Source organism: Bombina bombina, chromosome 3 (assembly GCF_027579735.1).
Source record: "Bombina bombina isolate aBomBom1 chromosome 3, aBomBom1.pri, whole genome shotgun sequence".
Taxonomy (NCBI): Eukaryota; Metazoa; Chordata; class Amphibia; order Anura; family Bombinatoridae; genus Bombina; species Bombina bombina.
This window is the reverse complement of record NC_069501.1, coordinates 465,183,078-465,200,376: the sequence shown is the minus strand read 5'-3', so window position 1 is coordinate 465,200,376 and position 17,299 is coordinate 465,183,078. Positions and strand designations below refer to the sequence as shown.

At 38.8% G+C, this 17,299-nt stretch overlaps 1 protein-coding gene across 1 annotated transcript in view; it reads left to right on the top strand.

Annotated features, from left to right (window-relative positions):
* Positions 1-17,299, top strand: part of PRELP (proline and arginine rich end leucine rich repeat protein) — a 104,737-nt gene that overhangs the window by 47,330 nt on the left and 40,108 nt on the right. The window contains exon 2 of the mRNA XM_053706727.1: positions 16,146-17,103. Within this exon, the coding sequence (XP_053562702.1) occupies positions 16,155-17,103 (949 nt within the window). The 5' untranslated portion in view covers positions 16,146-16,154. The remainder of the gene's footprint in view (positions 1-16,145; positions 17,104-17,299) is intronic.

Genomic DNA, 17,299 nt, shown 5'->3' with positions numbered 1-17,299 from the left:
AGGGGGGTGTTAGGGTTAGGGTTAGACTTAGCTTTAGGGGTTAATACATTTATTATAGTAGCGGCGAGGTCCGGTCGGCAGATTAGGGGTTAATAAATATTATGTAGGTGTCGGCGATGTTAGGGGCAGCAGATTAGGGGTTCATAGGGATAATGTAGGTGGCGGCGATGTGCGGTCGGCAGATTAAGGGTTAAAAATATTTATTATAGTGGCGGTGATGTGGGGGGACCTCGGTTTAGGGGTACATAGGTAGTTTATGGGTGTTAGTGTACTTTATAGCACAGTAGTTAAGAGCTTTATAAACCGGCGTTAGCCCATAAAGCTCTTAACTACTGACTTTTTTCTGCGGCTGGAGTCTTGTCGGTAGAGGGTCTAATGCTCACTTCAGCCAAGACTGGCGTTAGGAAGATCCCATTGAAAAGATAGGATACGCAATTGGCGTAAGGGGATCTGCTGTATGGAAAAGTCGAGGCTTGAAAGTGAGCATTAGACCCTTTCCTGGCTGACTCTAAATACAAGCAGGCGGCCAAAAGCAGCGTTAGGAGCCCTTAACGCTGCTTTTGACGGCTACCTCAGAACTCTAAATCTAGGCGTAAGTTTTGATGATCATAAAAAATGTAAACATGTAAATTTTAACATTTATCACGCCTCACTCTGTCCTTTATTGACTTTCTGGCAGAGGTCAAGTCGGACGAGAATGCATGGAAACGGAGTTCCTGCACTTTTGTTTTTTGCAGGAGGAACTAAGTTCCCCCTGGAAAGAGAACATAAATGCTTCAGTAAACACTGCTGCTACTGGTGAGCTGGAGCACAGCCTGGTTAGATGGATAGTGAGATCCTCTAGTAATGGGCAGTAACACTTCCTACAATACACTAAATACAAGCCTGTCAGCTGCCCTGTTGTTTGTTCACGCCGCAATGTGTGGAACACATGGTGCTTACATTACTGTGTGGCTTGATTGGGGTTATTTAGCTCCCCTCAGCAGAAATAGGACTATTGCATTTTAAGTGGGTGAGACTCTGTGACAGAGGAGGATTCTCAGGCCCAACAGCAACCATTCAAATCTTCATTGGATTTAATTTGCTTTCATTAGCCCAAGTGAATAGATTATATACATATAAATACAGTGTGTATGTGTATTTATAAATAAAACAATATCAATTGTGAGGGGGGTGGAAGTTTTGGGGATTTACCACACTTATTTTTGTAGGACTTGACCCCTGCTTCCTGGTCAATGCTGTATCCGATGTAGAGAGTGGTCCCACACGCTCTCTACCTAAGCAACCAGGCTCGCTCCTGATGCAATCAGATGTGCACATCCAAAATTCCTTCTCTTTGTCACAATGTAAACAATGACTTGCGCTATTCATTGTTTACTAGTGTAGTAGAGAGATAAGTTGTATATCCTGTCACTGGGATCGTGCTCTAGAAAGAACGAGCATTTTACATTATTGTATGTATTGTTGTAAATTCAATGTGGGCATAAAGTTCTATATACTGTATATCAATAACGTATATAAAAATAAATAAATAATGGATTTAATATCATCAAATTATTTATTTCTGAATAACTTTAATAACTTGCTTTAAAAATATTCGCTTGAACATTTCTATGATGCGCCTGGCCGGATCGATAGATAGCTTGTTATTAAGTCAGATGGGTATCCTTTCACTGAGGAACATGCATGCATCACACGGGAGTGCTCTTTTACTTTCAGAATATATTAACTCAGTTGAGCATGCTCTCTAGATAGAGGGGGCTGTTTGGCTAAACTTGTGGTTGCCTAACGGCCAGGATTTCAACTGGATTCCAAATAATACATCACACACAAAAAAAATTTGACACGGAGCCAGGCTGATTGCGGGACAATAGAATTTCTGGATTGATTTATTAATAACTTCATTAATATGTAAAAAATAAAAAGATGAATTAAACTCATGTTTATTTATAATGATATTTGCAATGCATCTTTTGATATGGAGCAACTTTACCATCACTTTAACTTTCGTCATCAAATTTGCTTTGTTCCTTTGGTATTCTTTGTTAAAAGCTAAACCTAGGTAGACTCATAAACTGATTTCTAGGCCATTAAAATCACCTCTTATCTCTGTGCATTTTGACAGTTATTAACAGTTAGAGAGTGCAAGTTCATATGTATCATATAAAAGATAACATTGTGCTTACTCGTGTGGAGTTATTTATGAGTCAGCACTGATTGGCTAAAATACAAATCTGTCAAAAGAACTGAAACAAAGGGCCAGCTGCAGAGGCTTAGATACAAGGTAATCACAGAGGTAAAAAGTATATTAATATAACAGTGCTGGTTATGCAAAACTGAGGAATGGGGAATAAAGGGATTATCTATCTTTTTAAACAAAAGCTGTTTTCAAGTATACTGTCCCTTTAACTCTAGGTTTCAGTGTCTTACAATTCTGCTAGATTATTTCAGTATGCTCTTTGAAAGAGAACCAAGATCATCACCAGCTGTTACTGCTTAGATACTCTTAAGCAGCAGGATTGTCTTCTGAGTAATGCCCCACTGAACCAGAAGTTAGAGGAAGGATGTCAATAAAGTTTGAGACAATATTATTAACGAATAATACATGTTCTTATCACATGTAACAGATTTTTTCTGTCCTTTCTGGTAGGACCTAAGGCATCAGACTCTGCATTTATGCAGGTTTGTGGCACCTGTGGAAGCACAGTACCATATATCTTGTTAACACTGTACTAGTTTGAAGTTCCTATATAGAAGCATAACATAACAGAATTCAAAACATTTGTTCACTGAACCTAAAAGTATAAAATATAAATAAATTCAATGTGACCACTAATTTGAAAAGATCTGGACAATCTGTAGCTACAGCATTTGTAGTAGGTTTTACCTCTTGAATGCTTTATCAGCTAAGCCACATTTTTGAGAGCTGAGAGTGAGAGTTTTGTAATAGGCTTTAACATCTACACTGGCCACATTTAATACTGAGCTCCCTTAGCCATAGAATCATCAAAGTCACTGAACCTCTGAGACTCCTAAAGACCTTTGTCTTAATCAAAATATTTCCTCTAAAACACAGTAAGGTTTTCTAAGCTGTGTTATAGGATCAGGGACACGCACCCTTAGCATTTTCAAGGCCCGGGGCAAGACAAATTTGCTGGAGCCTCACAGCCCAGCTCTCTTATTCCCCTCCCCCTGTATGCCCTAGCCCCCTGTTTGGCCCACCCTTCTCCCAACATTTAGTGTTACATATATAAAGAATAACACTAAATATTACACCTCCTGCTACCATAAACACTTTTTCATAAACTAAATAAAGGATATATATTGCGCCTTCTCATACCCCCACCCTTGGAAGTGCGGGACCTCCCAAAGTGTGAGACGCTGGGCGATTGCCCCTCTCGCCCTGCACAAAGGGCGCCACCACATACTTCTGAAGAGGAACTTCTCAATAAAAGAACAGTCGCAAACAATTCTGTGAAAACACTGAAATATTTTGTGAAGGTCTAGGGCACAATGCCTTTTCTCCACAGCAATCTTGATACCTGAAATGAACTTTTGCAATAAGAATAGACATTTCAAACTAGTTTGGCTGAATAACTGACATTTTATAAAGAAGTGACTCCATTTTAAATGTTTGTACTTGAACAAAAAGTATTTCATCTTCAGTGATATAGGACTCGACTGACACTTCTGTGTTTTGCTTTCTTTGAACAGCATGGAATAGAGTTCTTTCTGCTGTTGTTGGCCTTAGACCTTCTGATTTACTTTGTGACTGAGGAGGAATGAAACATAATCAGGAACAATCTTTTCTGTCCTATATTGAATAACTCGAGATATGAATAAGAAAAATCTCACGGAAAGTTTTAAATTCTATTAGTAAATGTAGTGTGTATGTATGTGTGTGTAGTGTATGTGTAGTGTGTATGTGTGTGTAGTTTATGTGTAGTGTATGTGTGTAGTGTGTATGTGTGTGTAGTGTATGTGTAGTGTGTATGTGTGTGTAGTGTATGTGTAGTGTGTATGTTTGTGTATTGTATGTGTGTAGTGTATCTGTAGTGTGTATTGTATTTGTGTGTGGTGTATGTGTAGTGTGTATGTGTGTGTAGTGTGTATGTGTGTGTATTGTATGTGTATGTGTGTAGTGTATGTATAGTGTGTATGTATGTGTATTCATTGTATGTTTATGTGTGTAGTGTATCTGTAGTGTTTATGTGTGTGTATTGTATGTGTATGTAGTGTATGTGTGTGTATTGTATATGTCTCTGTGTGTAGTGTATATGTGTTTGTATTGTATGTGTGTAGTGTGTATGTGTAGTCTGTATGTGTGTATATTGTATGTGTGTGTGTGTGTATTGTATGTGTATGTGTGTGTGTAGTGTATGTATAGTGTGTATGTATGTGTATTCATTGTATGTGTGTAGTGTATCTGTAGTGTTTATGTGTGTGTATTGTATGTGTATGTAGCGTATGTGTGTGTATTGTATATGTCTCTGTGTGTAGTGTAGTGTATATGTGTTTGTATTGTATGTGTGTAGTGTGTATGTGTAGTCTGTATGTGTATTGTATGTGTATGTGTAGCATGTATGTGTATGTAGTTTATAAGTAGCATGAATGTGTATGTGTAAGTAGCATGAATGTGTATGTGTGTAATGCATATGTATTTAATTCATGTGTAGCATGTGCACTGTTTACAGTGTGTATATCTATGTGTGTGTGTTAAGTGTTTATGTGTATATGAGTGAGTATAATGTAAACATTAAAACTGATGAGTGTTACTAGCACGCACTACTTTTTGTTACTTATTTGCACCTTTCTTATAGAACCACATATTTGACCCCTATTCCCGCATTCTTTTTCTCTCTGTCTCTGGTCTCTATTTACTATGCCACTTTTGGGCTAGATTATAAATTGCGCACTATAGGGTATTTTGCAGTTCTTTGCGCATGACGGTAATACTGTTTGTATTATGAGTTGAAAGTAAACACGTTCACATATGTATGTATGAATAAATAGAACATATTGTGCTATGTGAAGAACATTGGATGTTTGGGTAGCAGCGCACTTGGGAATATGCGGTTGGGTTTGCTCTCTAGTAGGGTGTTTTTTATGTTCTTTTTACACTTTTTTTGCTCCATTGACTTCTATGGGGAATACGTTAACGTGATCGTGATATTCGAAGTTCAGCTTTTTGTGCGCATCGGGTAAGTGCGCAAAATCTTTTATTTTCAACTTGTAATAGGAGTGCTACCCGACGCGTTTAAAACCTTCTAGAGGAGTAAGCGTGTGAGCAGCAGCGTTAAACACCGACCCAAATGTAATCTGCCCCTTAGTATAACTTTAAAAACCTTATATTTCCTCCATTGAGGCCAGTTTTCGTGGGCACTAGAAAAAAAAAAAAAACAATTTTCAAGATTAAATTACAGGAACCTAAAGGAATAAATAATGAACGTATTTTGCAAATATTTGTTTTTGCTACTCATTATTACTCACACTTTATGGGGAATTCACTGTTGTGTTCTATTTCCCTTTAAACCACCCTACAGATAGCGGATTTCTAAAAAAAATATTATTAATGTGTTATTAGAGCATAGTTAAGTGTAAGCCTGGTAAATCGATTCCCAATAAAACCTTAATGTCGTGAAATATAAGTACCTTATTCAAACAGTAATAGCTGTATTCCTCTAGGGACATGATTTCAAGGATAACGTCTAGCCATGTCTGAACTGCTGGGGTTGTTTGTTTCTTCCACAACTTTGCAAATGAGTAATCTGGCTGCATTGAGGACAAACTGGGACCATCAAATACGCAATCTGCAGAGAAACTTTGTAAACTGGGGATTTTGCCACATTTGCATGTATCTCAAATAAACGAGAGCAGGGAGCCATAAATGTGTCTTTGGCGAGAAATCAGTCACCTATCAGTAGAACAGTTATATGCATTAGGAAATCTTTTAGCTAATCTACTAATAGCAGCATAAACTTTGGGTGTGACATGCAGCACAGTAGCATTTGCCTCTGTAACACATGAGATTTTATTAGACAAAAGGAAAAACATTTTATGTTTTCTTAAATGCATTCCTTAAAGGACCCGTAAACACAGTAGATTTGCATAATCAACAAATGCAAAATAACAAGACAATGCAATAGCATTTAGGGGCATATTTATTAAAGGGACACTGTACTCAAAAATTTTCTTTCGTGATTCACATAGAGCATGCATTTTTAAGCAACTTTCTAATTTACTCCTATTATCAAATTTTCTTCATTCTCTTGGTATGTTTATTTGAAAAGCAAGAATGTAAGTTTAGATGCCGGCCCATTTTTGGTGAACAACCTGGGTTGTCCTTGCTGATTGGTCAGCACCAATAAACAAGTGCTGTCCATGGTACTGAAGCAAACATTTGCTGGCTCCTTAGCTGAGATGCCTTCTTTTTTCAAATAAAGATATGAAGAGAACAAATTAAAATTGATAATAGAAGTAAATTAGAAAGTTGCTTAAAATTGCATGCTCTATCTGAATCATGAAAGAAAAAATTTGGGTTCAGTGTACCTTTAAGCTCCTTATGGAGCTTGAGGCCCCTTAAAGGCTCGCCGGAATCAGAAGTTTTCAAGAAGTTATGAAGCAGCGGTCTAAAGACCGCTGCTCCATAACTTGTCCACCTGCTCTGAGGCGGCGGACAGAAATCAACCTGATCGAATACGATGGGGTTGATTGACACCCCCTGACACCTTAGTTTCCTGCCTGCACCTACTAGTACATAAGTGTACTAAAGCTGAATGTGATTACCCACTTGGCTTACTTTTATTTCAACCATATAGCATACTGATATGCACATGAGGCGCCCCTCTTGTCTTCTCTATCTTTTAATTTTGAAAGTTATGTCTATTTTCACTCCCCTTGTACCATGTGACAGCCATGAGCCATCAGCCAATCACAAATGCATACATATACCATGTGACAGCCATCAGCCAATCACAAATGCATATACGCTTATTCTGTGAATTCTTGCACATGCTTAGTAGGAGCTGGTGACTCAAAAAGTTTAAATATAAAAAGTTAATGGAATTAATTGGAAATTAATGGAAGTAAATTGGAAATCTGAATAATGAAAGTTTAATTTTGACTTGAGTGTCCCTTTAAACTTGTCCTCACTAGGAATTATTTTATTTTTTCTGTACCATAGTTACAATAACAGTACATTTTATCTGTATATACGAGTCTGGCTAATAAACATTTAGGCTAAGATTACAAGTGGAGCACAAAAATATTAGCTCTACTTCAGTGCTAACACAGCACAAAGGAACTCAAAAGCGCTCCTATTCTAAATTTGCTGTTTAGCAAAATACTATCAGCTGTTGGTAGTTGCAGTCCAGACACAGAGAGCTCTCGTCTGCACAGAGGCAATTCTTCACAGGATAATATATAACGTGCAAGCCTCTAGATAGCAGAGAAGTAAAAAAACACAGTTCCTAATAGGGCTAGATTTATGAAGCCCCTACGGCAGCCCTACGGCAGCAAGTTCTCATAAGAACTTGCTCGCCGTGATTTATCAAGCAGCGGTCAAGAGACCGCTGCTTCCCTACGCTCTTCGCCACCTCTAAACTGGCGAAATTCAATCTCCTCGGTCGAGTCCGACCGAGGAGATTGACAGCTCCTGCCCGCGCGTGATTGGCTGTGCGCGGGCAGGGGGCGGGATTGCACGCAAGCGCAAAATTGCGCTCGTGTGTAATGCCAAATACCTGCGGGTAATTTCGCCCCGCCATAGGCGAGCTGAGGCGAACAGGGGCGGGTATACGCGCCCCTGTACGCCTCAGCTATAATAAATCTAGCCCTAAAACATTTGAAAATCAGGCCAGAGGTCAGGGCAGGCAGAAAGAGTCAAGTAGCAAGGCTAAGAGTCAAGGAACCAGAAATTTAACAAACTAGGAGAAGTACAACACCAAGTATTACTGTGGACTAAGCGTTGTAATAACCAAACACTGTCTCACTGGCTATATACCCTGGTGACATCCTTTCTAGAGGAGCAGCATACATTATATGTGCGCACTGTACCTTTAAGAGATCTCGTTGATAGAGACTCATACATAGCCACCAGCAGGGCATTGCAGAGAGATAACTGCAAGACACCGCAGCAAGGAAAGGTAACTTCTGACAGTGCTCCCCCTTAGGGCGACCCTCCTGGAGGTGACCAGGACTCGGCTTGTCTGGATGATTCATGTGAAACATGCATACTTTAGCTTGAGCATGAGTACTCGATAATGCTCTAACAGTGTCTAGAATCTAAGATATTCTGAACTTTGTATTCTTCCTCTCCTTTTACAACAGGATCAGGAGAGCTGTTCAAAGCTCTGGAAAAGAAAGCATCAGAAATGTCAGGTTTCAACAGAGAGACATGGAAAACTGGGTGTATTTTGTAGGACTTCAGAAGCTGTAATTTAAAAGCCAAACAATGAGTTAAGCAGAAAGAGGAAGATAGGAGAGGAGTTCCATCTATACATTGTATGTGTAAAGGATCTGTCTTGTTTATAGTAGGTATAACTAGAGTTTGAATTAATCTCACATCCATACAACATCCACTTGCACCAGAGTCTATCATAGCATGAAAAGAAAAGATGCAGATTATTTATTTTACTCTAATGAAAGAGATACTGTTAAGTGGGTTGCTGTGAACCGTGGGTGAGACAGAAGCTAACATATCTCCACTAGGAGCAGGCTTGACCTTACACTCTCTGACTTGAATGACCAAGTCTGCCAAAATATAAATAAAGTCCTCTAGATGTTCTGCAAATCTTTTCAGCTTCTGATAGTAGACTTCAAATCTGCATAGGTTCTTCAGCAGCAGGCACAGGAGTAGGAGGAGAACTTAGAACAACTGAAGGACGTCATCAGGGAAAACTGGAAATGGACATCTTCTCTTGATATCTCTCATGCAGGTGTCTGTCAATCTGTATACATAAATTCATTATCTCTTTTAAGGAAACAGGTTATCCTACTCTGGGTAGTTCATCCATCAAATTTTCAGTCAGATTCATATGAAACTGGTCGACCAGGCCAGGTCCATTCGATGCTGAGTCTACTGCTAAGTGTTGGAAATCTGTGATATATTCTTCAACATGTACTTTCAGGGATGTAGTAGCAGAGGAAACTCTGTGAGGTTAGTCATATAAAGTATCCATAGCTTGTAAAAAGTTTACCCCAGAATCCAGTACAGGGCTCTGTGTATGCAATAGGCTCAATACTGGGGTTCACCAGGTAAAAAAAGCAATAACAGTCTGTAACTGCACAAAGTTTATGGCATATGTCCTGACCTGTTGTGAAAAAAGCACTTAGCAGGAGGTGATAAAACTTTGGTATTGATTTCTGTCAAAACTTACCTGGTAAAAGAACTTTAGATTTTGTGTGTACTGCAGCTTCTGCAAATACTGTAGGGGATACAAGAGCAGGAACAGCAGAACTGGTAGCATTTGGGCCCTGTAGCATATGGCGTGCCCTACTTGCAGTTCTGCTAGTGTATTCTGTAATGCTTGCACTGTCAGAGTCAGGGTGGACAGCTGCGGGCTCCATTTTTTATTTGGTTATTTATCAGCTGTTGGTAGTTGGAGCTCAGTTGCACAGAGCTCTCGTCTGCACAGTGGCAATTCTTCACAGGGTAATAGATAATGTGTATGCCTCTAGTTAGTGGAAAAGTCCAAAACACAGTACAAAGTCAGTATCACATACCTCCCAACATTTCAAAATTCAAGAGGGACACCCCCCCACCACCACCACCACCACCACCGCAGCAAAAATTTGAAATTTGGTGGGCAGGAGCAGGGGCGGGGCTTAAAAAATCATAAGACCAAAGTAATATAAATAAAATTCTAAATAAAGTCATATCTTTTAATACTCTTAGGCAGCAAATCAAGCAAAAGCTCAAACCCCTGGTATAGCTATGTGAGCTCTGTATTTAATTAACATTTGCAGAGACAGTGCTAAATATTTTTATCTTAATTGGACATTTAATAATAGATTCTTTAAAACTGCTCTCTGCTTTCCCCATTAATACAGGGAGTGCAGAATTATTAGGCAAGTTGTATTTTTGAGGATTCATTTTATTATTGAACAACAACCATGTTCTCAATGAACCCAAAAAACTCATTAATATCAAAGCTGAATATTTTTGGAAGTAGTTTTTAGTTTGTTTTTAGTTTTAGCTATTTTAGGGGGATATCTGTGTGTGCAGGTGACTATTACTGTGCATAATTATTAGGCAACTTAACAAAAAACAAATATATACCCATTTCAATTATTTATTTTTACCAGTGAAACCAATATAACATCTCAACATTCACAAATATACATTTCTGACACTCAAAAACAAAACAAAAACAAATCAGTGACCAATATAGCCACCTTTCTTTGCAAGGACACTCAAAAGCCTGCCATCCATGGATTCTGTCAGTGTTTTGATCTGTTCACCATCAACATTGCGTGCAGCAGCAACCACAGCCTCCCAGACACTGTTCAGAGAGGTGTACTGTTTTCCCTCCTTGTAAATCTCACATTTGATGATGGACCACAGGTTCTCAATGGGGTTCAGATCAGGTGAACAAGGAGGCCATGTCATTAGATTTTCTTCTTTTATACCCTTTCTTGCCAGCCACGCTGTGGAGTACTTGGACGCGTGTGATGGAGCATTGTCCTGCATGAAAATCATGTTTTTCTTGAAGGATGCAGACTTCTTCCTGTACCACTGCTTGAAGAAGGTGTCTTCCAGAAACTGGCAGTAGGACTGGGAGTTGAGCTTGACTCCATCCTCAACCCGAAAAGGCCCCACAAGCTCATCTTTGATGATACCAGCCCAAACCAGTACTCCACCTCCACCTTGCTGGCGTCTGAGTCGGACTGGAGCTCTCTGCCCTTTACCAATCCAGCCACGGGCCCATCCATCTGGCCCATCAAGACTCACTCTCATTTCATCAGTCCATAAAACCTTAGAAAAATCAGTCTTGAGATATTTCTTGGCCCAGTCTTGACGTTTCAGCTTGTGTGTCTTGTTCAGTGGTGGTCGTCTTTCAGCCTTTCTTACCTTGGCCATGTCTCTGAGTATTGCACACCTTGTGCTTTTGGGCACTCCAGTGATGTTGCAGCTCTGAAATATGGCCAAACTGGTGGCAAGTGGCATCTTGGCAGCTGCACGCTTGACTTTTCTCAGTTCATGGGCAGTTATTTTGCGCCTTGGTTTTTCCACATGCTTCTTGCGACCCTGTTGACTATTTTGAATGAAACGCTTGATTGTTCGATGATCACGCTTCAGAAGCTTTGCAATTTTAAGAGTGCTGCATCCCTCTGCAAGATATCTCACTATTTTTGACTTTTCTGAGCCTGTCAAGTCCTTCTTTTGACCCATTTTGCCCAAGGAAAGGAAGTTGCCTAATAATTATGAACACCTGATATAGGGTGTTGATGTCATTAGACCACACCCCTTCTCATTACAGAGATGCACATCACCTAATATGCTTAATTGGTAGTAGGCTTTCGAGCCTATACAGCTTGGAGTAAGACAACATGCATAAAGAGGATGATGTGGTCAAAATACTCATTTGCCTAATAATTCTGCACTCCCTGTATTCTAGATTCTGGCCTTTAAAGTCAGCAAAAATGCACAGTAACACACTACATAGCAATCACTTGCATATGCAGATACACACACACTACATAGCATACACTTATACAGGCAGATACACACACACTACTTAGCTTATAAATACAGATACACACACACACTACACAGCATACACTTATACATGCAGATACACACACACTTATACATACAGATACACACACACACTACACAGCATACACTTATACATGCAGATACACACACACTACATAGCATACACTTATACATGCAGATACACACACACACTCATACATGCAGATACACGCACACACTTATACATACAGATAAACTTATACATGCAGATACATACACACACTTCATAGCATACACTTAAAGATTGCAGATACACACACACTTATACATGCAGATACACACACACACTTATACATGCAGATAAACACACACATACTACACAGCATACACTTATACATGCAGATACACACTTATACATAAAGTTACACACACACACACTAGATAGCTTACACTTATACATGCAGATACACGTACTACATATGATGCACTTATACATACAGATACACACACAGTACATAGCATACACTTACACATGCAGATACACACACACTACATTGCATATACTTACACATGCAGATACACACACACACTACATTGCATACACTTACACATGCACACACATTACATATCATACACTTATACAGGCAGATACACACACACTACATAGCATACACTTATACATACAGATACACACACACACACTACATAGCATACACTTATACATGCAGATATGCACACACACACACTACATAGCATACACTTATACATGCAGATACACACACACACACTACATAGCTTACATATATACATTTAGATACACACACACACACTACATAGTACACACTTATACATGCAGATGCACACACTTCATAGCTTACATTTATACATGCAGACACACACTAAATAGCATACACTTATACATACAGACACACACACACTACATAGCCTACACTTATACATACAGACACACACACACTACATAGCCTACACTTATACATACAGATACACACACACACACACTACATAGCTTACACTTATACATACAGACACACACACACTACATAGCCTACACTTATACATACAGATACACATACGCACTCACTACATAGCTTACACTTATACATGCAGATACGCACACACTTATAGATACAGATAGACACACACACACACTACACAGCTTACACTTATACATGCAGATACACACACATACACACTTATAGATACAGATAGACACACACTACATCATATATGGGTATCTGTAACTCATTGTATGAGGTCCTGGGGTTGGCAAGCACATTAGCTGGCAGTCTGAGGCTGCCACTGTTCATTACCCTGGTGTTAGCACTGCTCATTGTATAAAACTGAAGGCATGCTAGTATTATCACCAGGGGTTAGACGTCATCACTACCAGAGGTTAGAGGTCACCATTACCTGAGGTCAGAGGATATACAGCCTTCTTACTTCTACTTAACCCACACACCATTCCTTTTCCACAAGGAATCTAACAGGTATCTAACCCTGTGAGAGCAAAGCCAGCTGCTTCTGAGTATGGGCCCAATAGAATTTAAATATATATATATATATATATATATATATATATATATATATATATATATATATATATATATATATATATATATATATATATATATATTTTAAATGCATGGGGCAATGTGGGACAGATGGCTAGCAACCCAGGACAGCGGGACAGACCCCTAAAATCGGGACTGTCCCGTGAAAATCGGGACAGTTGGGAGGTATCTAAAAACAATACAAAATCAGGCCAGGGGTCAGGGCAGATGCCAGCGAGAAACCGGAACAGGGACAGGTAAGTTCTGACTAGGGGGTTGCTTTATGTAGCTGCGAATGCAGCTGTTTACACGTGAGCCTTCAGGCTCGCCGGAAACAAGAGTTAAGAAGCAGAAGATAGATAGATAGATAGATAGATAGATAGATAGATAGATAGATAGATAGATAGGTAGATAGATAGATAGATAGATAGATAGATAGATAGATAGATAGATAGATAGACCAATAAAGTGATAGTGGATAGAGAGACAGATAGATAAACAGATTATTAAGAGAACAACTAAAATGACAAGGAGAGAAAATCTGGCATTAACTATAAACATGGAACCCCACTTTGCTTTCATCTTCACATTCACACCTTAATGAGCATTTTCTGTCACAGCAGGAAGGCAGCTGCTTTGAATTTTTGCACAGACATCTCCTGCATGTCAGCTTCTCACTATACTCCTAAACTTTACCAACACTAAACATAGTTTAGGCCTCCTCCTCACTCCTTCGCACTGCCAGATACTGTAAATCAGGCAAATGACATATTTAAAGTTGTTGTTTTTTTTACTTGATTCAGTCTTATATGAAACTGGGTCAGAGCTGATCCAGAGAACAATGTGAGATTTTAGATATGAACAAAATAATTTGGCTTCCAATAGGATTTGCATATTTATAAGTTTGGGATAAAGCACAGGCAGATAGAGAAAAATGCAACTCTCATTTCCTGTATGTATTTGCATTATGTACTAAAGACTTTAATATGTGATACAGATTTAACTAAGTAACGGCTGATACTGTTTCAGGCTGAGAAATTGGTGTGAATAATTGTAAATGTTATACTTAAAAGCTTTAAATATTTATGTGCAATCTGCCTTTCACATAGTTTTGCAGTGTTATACTCTCTAAATCATTTGTTTCCTTTATTCAAAGGGGTATTTGAATCTGATACAGTGAGTAATTTAAAAAAAACTTTCCAATTTACTTCTAATATCAAATTTACCTCTTTAGATGGATCTGGTGCTGAGTGACAGCAGGTTATACACCATCTCTACTTGCACTTACTACTACTGCACAAATTGTTTGGGTGTCTCCTATCCAAAGATAGATGCACTATAACAGTGCTTCTAATTATACAGCACTAGTTTATTTTACTACTGCACCCTAAAGCATTTATTTTACCATAGAGTTTTATCATAGAGGGGCTAAAGCTACTGCACCATAAATCTCCCTCTACAGGTTTCTTGTATGACATTGCTACACACACTGCTGAAACAAAGTGCTTAAGAGGCGTGCACACTCCTGAGCCTACTTCACTATGCCCTTATGGAAAGGGGCTAAATTTGAACAAAGGAAACCAAAAGAAAGATGTAAATTGGTCATTTAAAGTAACATGGATATTTTTTTTTAAATTGTAAATTGAATTATGTGTGACTTCTATACCCTTAAAATGTTAACTTTTTTTTTCCTGATAACCTCTTCATTATTATTACTTTCTTCACCATTGTTTTTGTTTTTTTAATGTAGGTCCAGGTTTCTCTAACAGAAACTTGACATACTCAAACCTCACCCCAAAATGCCCAAAGTATGCCCTAACATGCAATCTCCACTTCCCTAATTGCCTATACCCTGTCTCTGGGACTGTCTTACTCCACCCCCACTTTTCTGCATAGACTCTGCTTTGTGTTGCCTAAAGAAAGTATTGGAAGGTATGATTCAGTAGCCATGTGCTCTCCGTTTTAAGTCATTTAATTCCTGTTGTACCTTTCTCTCCTACCCATTTGCAGTCTTCTGTGGCTTATCCTACAGACCCAAATCTATTCTTGCTCTAGCTGCAGTATCCAGTACTTTTGAGACAGTAACATAACATATTCTCAGGATGTTTAAAGTGCATAGTAGGTGATATATAATTAGCTGCTTCATAATCACCTAAACTCTTATTATCCAAAGTAATTCTAAAAATATGGCCTATTAGTGAGTGCAGAGAGTCCAAAAATTCTGAAAAGTTAGTACATTGTTAAAAAGAACTTTAAATAGTTTAGATAAAAATGTAAGGAACTTTGAAAATATGTTTCCAGGTATGGGCTAAATACTATGCAAGTTGTTTCAATTGAGATGCTATGAAAATGTGGAACCACTACATTTTTCATTGCAGCTCCCTTTTTAGTGACCTGACCATACACAGGGGCTACTGAAAGTTATCTATTTGCAGATCACAAAAAATAGGGCATACCTGTTGCCTTGTAGCTGTGACCATCTATCAGGGTGTGGATATAAAAGGCAAGTTTGGCATTTGAAACACATTTACTGACCATTTTATAATATACAATAATATTGCTTCTATTAAAAGTCATTACTTTGAGTTATAACCATGCATGCAGAATGCATAAGCTACATGAGTAGTGATGCAAAGCTTTCTAATTACTATAGCATTACGACTATATAGAAGGAAGTCCACTAGGCTTGATTACGTTTTGGAGAGATTTGTCTCACTACATAGTTCTATAAATTATTTGGAAATTATGAACTGAGAGGACATGAAACATGATAGCAATATTTAATGTTTTGTATTAGTTTTGTTTTTAATAACTGTTTACAGGTCTCTTCTAAAAACTTTCATGATTTAATGTGTCTCCATCTCCTTTCTAATTTTTAGAAGGTGACTATGAGAGCATGGGTCCTTTTGCTTTTATCCCTTACCCTGATCTTGACTACAGAGGTGAGTGGACAAAGACGCAAACCCCGTCCAACAGTTGTCCGCCCAGCCAAGAAACCAACTCCTTTGCCAGCAGAGCCTGTGGAGCCTACTGAACTGCCACCCCCTCTTCCTCCAGGTCCCCCATCTGTTTTTCCTGACTGCCCAAGAGAGTGTTACTGCCCAGCTGATTTCCCTTCCACAATCTACTGTGACAGTAGAAATCTGCGCAAGGTTCCAGTCCTCCCCTCTCGTGCCCGTTATGTCTATCTTCAGAATAATTTTATTGATGATCTTGCCGAAGAGTCATTCAAAAATGCAACAGACCTACAATGGATCAACCTGGACAACAATCGAATAAAGAAAGTAGAAAAGAAATTACTGGAGAAAATGGACAATCTGACTTATTTGTACATGGAAAAGAATCAGCTAAAGGAAATTCCATCATACCTTCCTCCAAAGCTTGAACAGCTACGCCTAAGCCGCAATCAGATCTCTAAGATACCATCTGGAGTCTTTAGTAAGATGGACAACCTTATCTTGCTGGACCTGCACCACAACAAACTAAGTGATGGGGTTTTCAATAAGAATACATTTAAAGGTCTTAAGAGTCTTATCCAGTTGAATCTGGCTCACAACATCCTAAGAAAAATGCCTCCCACAGTGCCTGAGACTGTGAACCAGCTGTTTCTGGACAGGAATAACATTGAGGACATTCCTGCTGATTATTTCAAGGAACTTCCAAACTTGGCCTTTCTCAGACTAAACTATAACCAGCTGTCAGAGAAAGGTCTACCCAAAAATGCCTTCAACATCTCCAGCCTCCTGGTCCTTCAACTTGCCCATAACAGATTCACCGTGGTGCCACTTATCAATCCCAGACTGGAGCACCTGTACCTAAATGACAACAATATTGAAAGTAAGTTGTCTGCAAGGCCTTGCTTATATTAAAGGGCCACTGCAGTCAAAAAATGTCCATCATTTATATGAAACAGAGCAGGATTTAAACATTCAGGCATTTTTTGGCCTGATAAAATATTTATTGAAACTTAAATCTAGTGACATTTAAATTGATACTAACACATCACCTGTGCAGTTCATATCAATGCTAATTG